General features: G+C 41.1%; 1 protein-coding gene across 1 annotated transcript in view; it reads right to left on the bottom strand.

Annotated features, from left to right (window-relative positions):
* Positions 1-3,647: 3,647 nt before the first annotated feature.
* IQGAP1 (IQ motif containing GTPase activating protein 1) overlaps positions 3,648-11,430 on the bottom strand; it is a 113,745-nt gene continuing 105,962 nt past the window's right edge. The window contains exons 36-38 of the mRNA XM_054450655.2: positions 10,967-11,089; positions 8,545-8,653; positions 3,648-5,894 (exon numbers count right to left, since the gene is read on the bottom strand). Of these exons, the coding sequence (XP_054306630.1) occupies positions 5,781-5,894; positions 8,545-8,653; positions 10,967-11,089 (346 nt within the window). The 3' untranslated portion in view covers positions 3,648-5,780. The remainder of the gene's footprint in view (positions 5,895-8,544; positions 8,654-10,966; positions 11,090-11,430) is intronic.

Raw genomic sequence — 11,430 nt, 5'->3', positions numbered from 1 at the left:
CTTTTTTTAATTTTTGCTTTCAACACAGTTGGAGAACCTATTCATGTTATAACTTATTATAAATCATTGAGTTTTTTGGATTAGTAGCTAAGGAGTCCTAAGAAATGTGTGACATTGCTGTAACGAAACAATGTTTCTCGGAGCTTACAGTTATAAAAATGAAAAATAGAAATAGAATTGGTCATGAGCCCCATCTCATTCTAGCAAGAATATTTGTCTACCATGTTTCTAAACCTTCATTTTAAAAGACTTTCATTTGTCTCATCAATAAATGCATTTCATTAGACACCAATGACAAAATAACAAAAAAAATGCATTTCAAATATCTTTTAGAATTGTCAAGATAAAATATTACGTTACTGGGCCAGGTGCGGTGGCTCACGCCTGTAATCCCAGCACTTTGGGAGGCCGAGGCGGGTGGATCACGAGGTCAGGAGTTTGAGACCAGCCTGGCCAAGAGACCAGCCTGGCCAGTATGGTGAAACCTCGTCTCTACTAAAAATACAAAAATTAGCCGGGCGTGGTGGAGGGCTCCTGTAATCCCAGCTACTCGGGTGGCTGAGGCAGGACAATTGCTTGAACCTGGGAGGCGGAGGTTGTGGTGAGCCAAGATGGTACTCCAGCCTGGGCGACAGAGCAAGACTCCAACTCAAAAAAAAAAAAAAAATTACTGCAATCAAATATGCACTAATAACTGTAACTATGCAAATGTTTTTCTGGATTGGGTTAATAGGCTTATGGTCACGAAAACAAATTTTTATTTTTGTTACAGATGACCAAAAATAAGATGTCCTTTAAAATATTTCACTAGGATAAAATTCTGAAGGAAGCAGAGTAGAGAAAAAAAAGTTAAATTTGTAAAGATTTTAAATTTCCAGGGGCAGGCATAGTGGCTCACACCTGTAATCCCAGCACTTTGGGACGCCGAGGTGGGCGGATCACTTGAGGTCAGGAGTTTGAGACCAGCCTGGCTAACATGGTGAAATTCCGTCTCTACTAAAAACAAAAAATTAGCCAGGCGTGGTGGCAGCCGCCTGTAGTCCTAGCTACTCAGGAGGCTGAGGCAGGAGAATCACTTCAACCTGGGAAGTGGAGGTTGCAGTGAGCTGAGATCACGCCACTGCACTCCAGCCTAGGCGACGGAGCAAGACTTCTGTCTCAAACAAAAATAAATAAATAAAATAAAAAAGAAATTTCCAACTAAGAGCTTTGTTCATGTACCTTTAAAAATGAGTGAAGGTGGGTTCCATTCGATATTTTTATGAGGTCATTTTTATATTGAAATTCACATGCTAGCAGGTACTCTTGATTTAAACATTAAAAATGTATTTGTCAAACTTAAAATGTGTGAAGGGATGTATATGTTTTCCCCAATTATTTTCAGGGATACACAGGCAAAAGAATGAGCAGCAGGGCTGTGACGACCCTGTCTCCCTCCCCGTTGGTGCAGTGGCACCACCAGCAGCAGCTGGGACTCCATGGCATTCACTCTGCCATTGCTCTGGGTTCCATCTTACTCTCCTACTTTTTTTTTTCTTTTTGTTTTTTGTGAGACAGGGTGTTGCTGTTACTCAGGATGGAGTGCAGTGGTGCAATCATGGCTTACCACAGCCTCAACCTCCCAGGCTCAAGCAATCCTTCTGCTTCAGCCTCCTAAGTAGTTGGGACTACAGGTGCGCACCACCATGCGGGCTAATTTTCGTATCTTTGGTAGAAACAGGGTTTCATCATGTTGGCCAGGCTTGTCTCCAACTTCTGATCCCAAGCGATCCACCCGCCTTGGCTTCCCAAAGTGTTGGGATTACAGGTGTGAGCCACCGCGCCCAGCCCCTACTCTGATTTTCCCTCTTATTTTTCTTATTTAATATTGCTGTACCTTGATAAGCTTTTTTTTTTTTTTTTTTTTTTGAGATGGAGTCTTGCTCTGTTGCCCAGGTTGGAGTGCAGTGGCACGATCTCAGCTCACTGCAAGCTCCACCTCCCGGGTTCATGCCATTCTTCTGCCTCAGCCTCCTGAGTAGCTGCGACTACAGGAACCCACTACCAAGCCCAGCTGATTTTTTGCATTTTTAGTAGAGATGGGGTTTCACCGTGTTAGCCAGGATGGTCTCGATCTCTTGACCTCGTGATCTGCCTGCCTCTGCCTCCCAAAGTGCTGGGATTACAGGTGTGAGCCACCGCGCCTGGCCGATAAGCACTTTTCTTTTTTTTTTTTTTTGAGACAGAGTCTCGCTCTGTTCCCCAGGCTGGAGTGCAGTGGCATGATCTCGGCTCACTGCAGCCTCTGTCTCCCAGGTTCAAACAATTCTCCTGCCTCAATCTCCTGAGTAGCTGGGACTACAGGCATGCGCCACCACGCCCAGTTAATTTTTTTGTATTTTTTAGTAGAGACGGGGTTTCACCATGTTGGCCAGGATGGTCTCGATCTCCAGACCTTGTGATCCACCCGCCTTGGCCTCCCAAAGTGCTGGGATTACAGGCATGAGACACCACGCCCGGTCCTGATAAGCACTTTTCTAACTCCCTTGATTTATTTGCAGGACAATATACAGCATATTATTAAAATATTTCAGGTTTCAATAACAAAGCTACCAGACAGCATCCTTTCCATTTCAGAAGGAGAAACCTGGGGCTCAGAAGGGTACCTTCCGGAGAGTCCCACCAGGAGAGCCATGCTCTTCCCCTCACTCTTCCTCAGAGGAGCATGCGGTCATCTCCAACCACTCGCACAAATCATCACCTCCAATTTTTCATTTTCCCTATTTTAGAATTATTCCGTTTCCCCCCTTATTTCAACCTGTCACTAATTTTCCAATATAGTCTGGCCACAGTTTACCAACACAACAGGATGCTTATGTACATGTTTGTATTTTTAAGTAAGGCTGCCCTCTGACAAGGAAGCCTTTTTTTTTTTTTTGAGATGGAGTCTCGCTCTGTCTCCCAGGCTGGACAGCAGTGGTGTGATCGTGGCTCACTGCAACCTCCACCTCCAGCTTCAAGTGATTCTCCTACCTCAGCCTCCTGAGTAGCTGGGATTACAGGCGCGTGCCACCACACCCAGCTAATTTTTGTATTTTTAATAGGGGTTTCGTCATGTTGGCCAGGCTGGTCTTAAAACTCCTGATCTCAGGTGATCCGGCCCACCTCGGCCTCCCAAAGTGATGGGATTACAGGTGTGGGCCACTACGCTGGCCCCTTTTCTTCTTTTTTTACTGCTGTGATTTACTTTTTCCACACTCAACATCCCCTAGTCTTTTCTGGTGACTTGCATGTAACACAGGAACCCCCTAAGGGGCACAGTCTATGTGCTCAACAACAGTGTGCTGGTCAAAAAAGGTTAAATGCTGTTGCAATTTTAAACTTTCCACCGTTAGTCAATCAGAATTAAGTGACATATAGTGTTTGCTTCCCGCAACACCCTTCTTTTTATGGTGAAGATAACTTAAGCATATTCATTAAAAAGGCTAAAGTCACACATTCACACATTAAAAGTCACTTTGAGACATTCAGTGATTTGATGGTGGACTTATGTTTTCTCCTTTAAAAGGAAGGGGTTGTCTGCTGTTGTGGTTTTAACTATTACATCTCACTCTAGTCAAGGTGTTTAGCAGGAACTGTTAACAATGAAACTGAGAAAAACACAAACATGAACAAATGACCTTTTATTTCATACAGAGATACAAAGGCAACTGTGTGCAGCAACAATCTGATGGGCAGTCCAAACTCTTGGGAGGAAGTAAATTCATGGTAAATGTCATGATGGCTGGTCGAGGAGAAGGTCAAAGGAGGAGAGAGAGGAGACAGAGAATGCTACAGCTAATAAATAACAGTAATGAGAACTGCGTGGTTTCAATGCCATGAGTTTGTTGGGGCATCCTCTATGCTACTAAAGCCACAATTCTCTATCATCATCATCAACATTCTTGAGGTGCATTTTACACTATTCTGCATTAGCAGTTGTGTTGAGGGAACTATAAACCTTAAAATTACTGACACATTTTATTAAAGGAGGTGTAAACTCTGCTCATTATTGCCTGTCTTGGATGTGGCCTTTGGGATTCACAGCCTCTTTTAAGTAAACAGGGTTGACACACTTTGGTTGGTCCGTTTTTGAGGCAATGCTAGTTGTAATAGCATCATCTTTTAATCTGAGGAAAATGTTTATTTAAAAAACCTGTCTTCCAAAATACAGCAAAAAACAAGGTCTGGGTAGTGGTGAATCCTTCCATGGCACTCCACGCCTCCCTGTGGGCTGTAACCATGCACCTGAGTAAAGAGTCTCATAAAAATACTTCTCCAATGCATTTATAATAGGGACACGCTACATAGTTTGTTATTCATTAAAGCAGTTTATTGGCTTAATGTACATCAGTGAATTTTTAAATGCTAAAAATTTATGACAAAAGAATACCGAATCAAAACATCAAAGAAAGAAAATAGAGGCTCAGCAGCATGATTTCAATATATTTTCCTGGAAAAGGTTTTTTTTTTTTTAAAGTATATGACTTTTTATCCAAGAACAAAAACTTCCTAAATTCAATGTTTAGACTTGATTTTTTTTTTAAACTAAGCCCAGAAAACTGGGGCTCATAAAACAAAGGCACAATGTGGGCAGCAAGAGAAAAAAAGGAGAAAAAATGGGAAAAAAATTGGTTTTAATCTCACGTGTAACATAGGTTGGCTGGTTTTGTTTTTGTTTTAGACAATTTAAGGCAGAATTCTCTCTCTGCAACACTGCAGATAAATCCTAGTGTTTTAGCTATAAGTTTCAAGAGTTCAGATATACAGATAAACCAATTTAAAAAAACCTTTTCTTATTCTAAGGCTTTTGATGCATTATATAAATCTTTAAAATTCCTATCACCCACATTTTAAGACATACATCTATACTTTAATAAGGCACTCTTAAGATATAAAACAGTTTTAAAAACAATGACATTCTACATTAGGGCTAACCCATTCCTCTGCCATAGGGATGGAGTGAATTGTCTCTCTGAATCAAGTCAATCTCTGTGCACCAACACAAACAGGCAGGTGTCTTGACCCATTCTGAATTTATCTGAGTAGCTGAATTTTATCAATGGGACTCTCCCATCCACTAGTCGGGGAGTTACACAAACAGAATTGCCCAAGTTTGATAATGAAATTTAAAAACAATATCTCCTTTTTTCTAGAAATGCTTCATTTGAACATATGACTGTCACTTCCATTAGCTCCTGTCCATAAAGAAAAACACAATGGAAGATAACCAATGATTCCCCATATCCTTCAATTTTCCTGATGGGACAGAATTATAAAGAAACTTTATTTTTAAATGACAACCTAATAACTGTTAATAACATGACATTTTAGTTGTGTGTCTTGTATGTATTTATGTCATTGGTGCTAATAGCTTCCACTTCTAAATGACACAAATTTGAATCCTACCATCCCTATTGCTAATTAAAACAAACACCAAAGCTTACAATATAGTAATGCAACCTCTAAGACTGTAACAACACAGAGAAATTTTAGTGGAGTTTCCACTCTTTCCTAAGTAATGGAAGAAAATGAAGAAACCAGAAAGGTCAGACTAAGCCTGAAACACAATTTCACTATGAAAAAAGGGTAACAAATGTCCCATCAGAGCAAGAGGAGTTAAAAATGTGGCATCGGGAGCGTATCAGATTGAGGCGCTGTTGTGGGCTAGGTCTTTGCTTCCAATGAGTAAAGAAGGACCTAGAAAGGAGCTGTGAGGTGCTTCTTTCCTTCATCCTTCTGGGCTGGCCGCAAACGATCAATTACTTCCCGTAGAACTTTTTGTTGAGAAGGAAGATCAGCAGGTTGACATTTACTTTAGCTCTATCAAATAATTTCATGACTGCAACTCCTTCATACTGTAGCTGCAGCAGGTCCTATTAACAAAACAAAACATTTTGACAGTTAATCAAGTCTGTGGAACAAGGAAAAAGGACACAATGTAGGGAGGGATCCAGATGGACTGAGGCCTGCCTTGTGTGCCAGATGTGAACTGGGGCGAAAGAAAAGTTCCTCACTAGGAAACTACCCACTGCACAACCAGCCTGAGAGCTGGAGCAATAGGGCACAATGGCCAAGGGAGGCTTCTGGTTGATTTGGAGTTAGGAAGTCATGTTGTTCATATCAAAATTCATCATACATGGAAAGAAAAAGAAGCATGTTCAGTTGCCACACACATCTAAGCTTTTTATTTCAGAAGGCACAATGACATTTTCCCATTTCATCCATGTTATGGGTCACTAGTTTTAATAAATCTGGAAAAGGTGAAGCATTTAAACCTATGATGAAATATACTAAGCACGGGGAAATGAGATAAGGCTAGTGATGTCACCTCAATACTATCTGCTAGATTCTTAATTTCTATTCCACATGAGAACACTTTCTATCCCGAAGGCAAGGGGAAAAGAGAGAACTTGATGTTTTATTAGGTGTCTGCCATGTGCTTGGCATTGTGTAAGCACATTACATAGCATCTTTTAAAGTCCTCACAAAAATTTTTATGAGGTGTGATTATTCTAACTTTAAAGATGAGCTATTGAGGCTCAGAGATGTTAAATGACTTGCACAACAGGACAGAGATGGAAGTGGTAAATCCAGATCTGACTACAATGCTCCCGCTTTTCCTGCTACTTTCACCATTGTCCTGAAAAAGTTTAAGAAATCTGAGTGGTCTCACTTCTGAACTTTAGAAGAGTGGTGATGAGAAAGCAAGGGTCAAAAGGCTTGAAAGGACCCCACAAGGCTGGGTGTGGTGGCTCATGCCTGTAATCCCAGCACTTAGGGAGGCCGAGGCAGGCGGATCATGAAGTCGGGAGTTAGAGACCAGCCTGGCCAACATGGTGAAACCCTGTTTCTACTAAAAATACAAAAATTAGCTGGGCGTTGGGCGTGGTGGTGCACGCCTATATTCTCAGCTACTCAGGAGGCTGAGGCAGGAGAATCACTTGAACTTGGGAGGCGGAGGTTGCAGTGAGCCGAGATTGTGCCATTGCACTGCAGTTTGGGCAATAAGAGCGAAACTCTGTCTCAAAAAAAAAAAAAATTAGCTGGGCGTGATGGTGTGCGCCTGTAATCCCAGCCACTCAGGAGGCTGAGGCAGGAGGATCACTTGAACCCACGAGGTGGAGGTTACAGTGAGTGGAGATCACGCCACTACACTCCAGTCTGGGCGACAGGGCGAGACTCTGCCCCCCCCGCCCCCCCCAAAAAAAGAAAGGACCCCACAAGTTCAATTATCTGCTGGAAAAATCCTAGCAGCTCCATGAGGGCTGCTGGGACCTGTGCCTAACAGAATACCCCACACCTGGCAGTCACCCCACATTTAATGAATTTGTACATAAATTAATAAATTACCACAGGCAGACTGGTTGGCCTAACATGATTTGGTTAAAAAATTTAAAAATAAAAATATGTTCTGATAACTCCACGTAAATAAAAAAAAATTTTAAATTTAAAAAAATAATAATTTGGTGAAACTGAGAGAATAAGAGGTTCCTTTTCTTTTGGTGGAAGTACTTTAGTTAGCTGTGTGCATCACAAAATCATTTCACATTTGTTTAGCTAACATGTTTTAATGGTCTACTGGTCATTGAGAAGGAAATGAAGATGACTAAGAAATGCTACCTGTCCTTAAGGAGTTTATGGCTTTAGCGGGGAGAGAGGAAGTAAGTCAACACCTACTGTAAACAGAGGATGTCTGCAAGGGCTACAGAAGCGAAGGGGAAACCACCTATTATGGCTTGGCTGGGGGAGGCACACACATGGAAGTACTCCATGGAGGAACAAAAGGGGTAGGGTTGGGAGGCAGGGGAGGGAAGGGAGGGCAGCATGAGCAGAAGCCCAAATGTACATTCACAGGAAGGCACCTGCCCGGGCTGGCAGGGCGTGGCTATGTGAAGCAGTGCAAGAAAGGAGAGAGGAGCAGACTAACCGGTGCCACACACACACACAAAGCTAAAGGAGTCTGGATGTCACCTAGGAATCCTCTCAATGCCCTGTTATTTTTTAACGTGTAAAAATCAGATGTTTCAAAATAAAACTTAGGGATCTTTATGCTACAAAAATGAATTACTCCCAAGTTCTTTTTGGATTTAAGATAGGATTCAGTTTACAAACATAAACTTTACACACACCTTGTCAGAAGTGCATCTAACTTTTAAGTACCTATATCAAATCAAAATCAGAAAAAAGATTTCAAGCTACTGAGTGTGCTTACAATTTTGCAATGTCAGCACGTGTACTTACGCATTTTGTTCAAGTCCAAGGGATCAGCTCAATTTAGTGGCAGCACTAAGTGGAAGCTTCAGATAAATGTTTTCTGAAGATTAACATCTGCAAAAGCTCTCCAGAGTGCACACACCAAACCAGACATGCTGAAACCCTCAGCTTCTTTCCCCACACTGTGGAGCCTAGCTCATTGCTGAATATAGACAGCTTTCCTCAGATGAGTCTCCTCTTTATCTATTTCTACTACTTGGACAAGAATCTCATCCAGAAAGTTTTTGGTTCCTGCTGGTGCATACCCACCTGATAATGTAACATAAAAGTCTCCATTTGAACTCCCATGAATTTGGCTTTCACTTCAAAGTCTCCAACTTCTTCTGTTGGACTGATTTCAAAGATAACATTTTTAAACCTGTTGAAAGATAACATCGTAAGGGTGTGGTTTTTATGTTCTCATATAAAAATATTCTGTGAAATGGGGAAAGGAGATGAACCAAGTCTTCAAGGGTGAAAAGGGGTAGAAAATACAGGTCGAAAGTACTTCTGCAGCTGAAGCAGCACGGATTGCCATGCCTAAGTACCATCTGCTCTGGGACTTGGAGAGAGGAATGGCAACCTCTCTCTGCATGCAGCACTTGCATCCTATCAAAGAGGAACCACTGACGAGTGCCACAAGTGGCGTGTGAAGGGATGACATCACAGGAATTCTCTTCACTTCCACATGGCCAGAAATGAAACCTAATGATAAAAGGAGAAAACGGAGGACACTGGGGAAGGAGAGGGTGTGCGTGTTTGAATACATGCATGTTTGAGGACTGGGATAAGTAAATAAACAAAAGGGCGTCCGTATAAAAAGCACCAAAGGAGGACGTTTTCTAGAAAGAGTAGGTGCTGTGTATATAAGCACACTCAGTATTACCAAAGATAAATTGTTATTATTAAACATACTTAAGTTATCACTCATTCACAACATGTTACATGCCAGGAAATTTTGGGGGGCCAAAAGGAAAAGGGATTATGCAGCCGGGCGTGGTGGCTCACATCTGTAATCCCAGCACTTTGGGAGACCGAGGCGGGCGGATCACGAGGTCAGGAGATCGAGGCCATCCTGGCCAACATGGTGAAATCCCGTCTCTACTAAAAATACAAAAATTAGCTGGGCGTGGTGGCATGCACCTGTAGTCCCAGCTACTCAGGAAGCTGAGGCAGGAGAACTGATTGAACCCGGGAGGCGGAGGTTGCAGTGAGCTGAGATAGTGCCACTGCAGTCCAGGCTGGTGACAGGGTGAGACTCCGTCTTAAAAAAAAAAAAAAGAAAAAGGGATTATGCTGTTCTCCAGATGATCAAAGTATAGCACCCCAGATTTCCAGAACTCAACTATGGAGCTGCCTTACCTATCACGAACAGGGCTGAGAACCGTGAAAGATGCAAAAAGGTCACTGAGAGTTAAAGGAGAAGTCACAAAAACCCATGCACTGAAACACACGTGCATTTTATTCAACTGGAATGCCTCACGGGTTATTCCTTAAAGATATTTATCTTAAGTGATAAATAATTTTACCAGATTTAGTTGGCTATTTAGTTTCTAAGCCCACAGAAGCAAATTAAAAAGAAGAAAGAAAGGCAAATAGAGGTAGGCACTTGAACAGTAGTGGAAAATAATGACCTATAATAATAAATAATAAATAAAACTAATAAAAAAATAATAATAATAAAGGCCTGTAATCCCAGCACTTTGGGAGGCTGAGGTGGGTGGATCACATGAGGTCAGGAGTTTGAGATTAGCCTGGCCAACATGGTGAAACCCCATCTCTACTAAAAATACAAAAACTTAGCTGGGTGTGGTGGTGCATGCCTGTAGTCCCACCTAATCCGGAGGCTGAGGTGGGAGAATTGCTTGAACCTGGGAGGCCAAGGCTGCAGTGAGCTTTTTATATATATATATATATATATATATATAGTAGTTAAATACATAAGTGGGTGAGTCGTGGATAATCTTTATGTGAATAGAAAAAAATACATTAAAACGATTTCAGTGGCTATCTCTGGCTTGTGGAATTACAGGTGTTTTCTTTTTTATGCTTTACTGTATTTTCAAAGTTTAATAACGAATACATATTATTTTAGAATTAGAAAAATATAAAAGGTTCTTTTTTTAAAAGTTGTTTTTTCTTCCCCCGCCCAAACAGACAAAAGAAGAGAAAGATCAGTAGCCTGAGGTCACAGGGCTGACTGAGCAGATGCTCAATAAATGCTTGCTAATGACGCTGGGCCCAGGACCTGTGGAAGGATGATGCGTCAGGGTCCATGAACCACATGCAAAGCAAGCTGATACTTCCCAGAAAAGAAAATGAAGATAAGTGCCTGGTTCCTAGCTGTAAGTGGAATAAAGCAAACTCCTCTTATTGTTACTCTTAATTTATTCTTGGTTCAGAAACAGAAGAAATCCAAGGAATGGCTTCCTGCTTTAATGAGGAAAAATTAAGATCAGACCCAAAGAAGTGAACATGACCTGAGACAAATGTTCTACAAACAAGGAAAAGAAAAACTCTTTTATGACAAATTAACTCTGAGTATGAGGCCTAATTTTACACATAAAAATATATAAATACATAAAAAATACTAAAAGTAACCATCCAGAAAAGAGAAATGAAGACAAAAAGGCGAAGATGTGATAAATGTAGAAATAAAAATCAACTTATAAAACAAAAAGCAAAGACTCACTGATTCACTTGCAGGTCCTCAATTTCCAGAAGAACTCCTTTTTCATGTAGTCTTGCTGCTGTATATTTCAGAGAAATCTTTTTGCTTTTCTTTCCTTTCATTTCCCTAGGCTTTTTGGAGACTCTGTAAAAATCACATCATGTCACTTTCTATAAAACCATCTACTCTGAATCTTCATCATTGGTAACTGAAGGAAACATGTCAGAAACCAAACTTCCAGACATAAGCATAAGTAACATACCAACTCTAAAATGGCAAACAAATGTTAGAATTAGCCTAAGCAATATCTCTGCAAAACAGGGGAAATATTACTAAATTGCTTCTATTTTTAGTTTAAATTATATTTGAGAACACTCCCACGAATTTAACAGTGTCTTAATCCTCCCATGTCCTTCTGGGAACTTAAGTACCTAACAAGTAACTACGAGAGCTTTGTATGCCAGCCTGAGGGAATGGTACTGAAT

This window comes from Pongo pygmaeus, chromosome 16 (genome assembly GCF_028885625.2).
Source record: "Pongo pygmaeus isolate AG05252 chromosome 16, NHGRI_mPonPyg2-v2.0_pri, whole genome shotgun sequence".
Taxonomy (NCBI): Eukaryota; Metazoa; Chordata; class Mammalia; order Primates; family Hominidae; genus Pongo; species Pongo pygmaeus.
The sequence above is the reverse complement of the archived record's forward strand: the minus strand, read 5'-3'. Positions and strand labels throughout refer to the sequence as shown.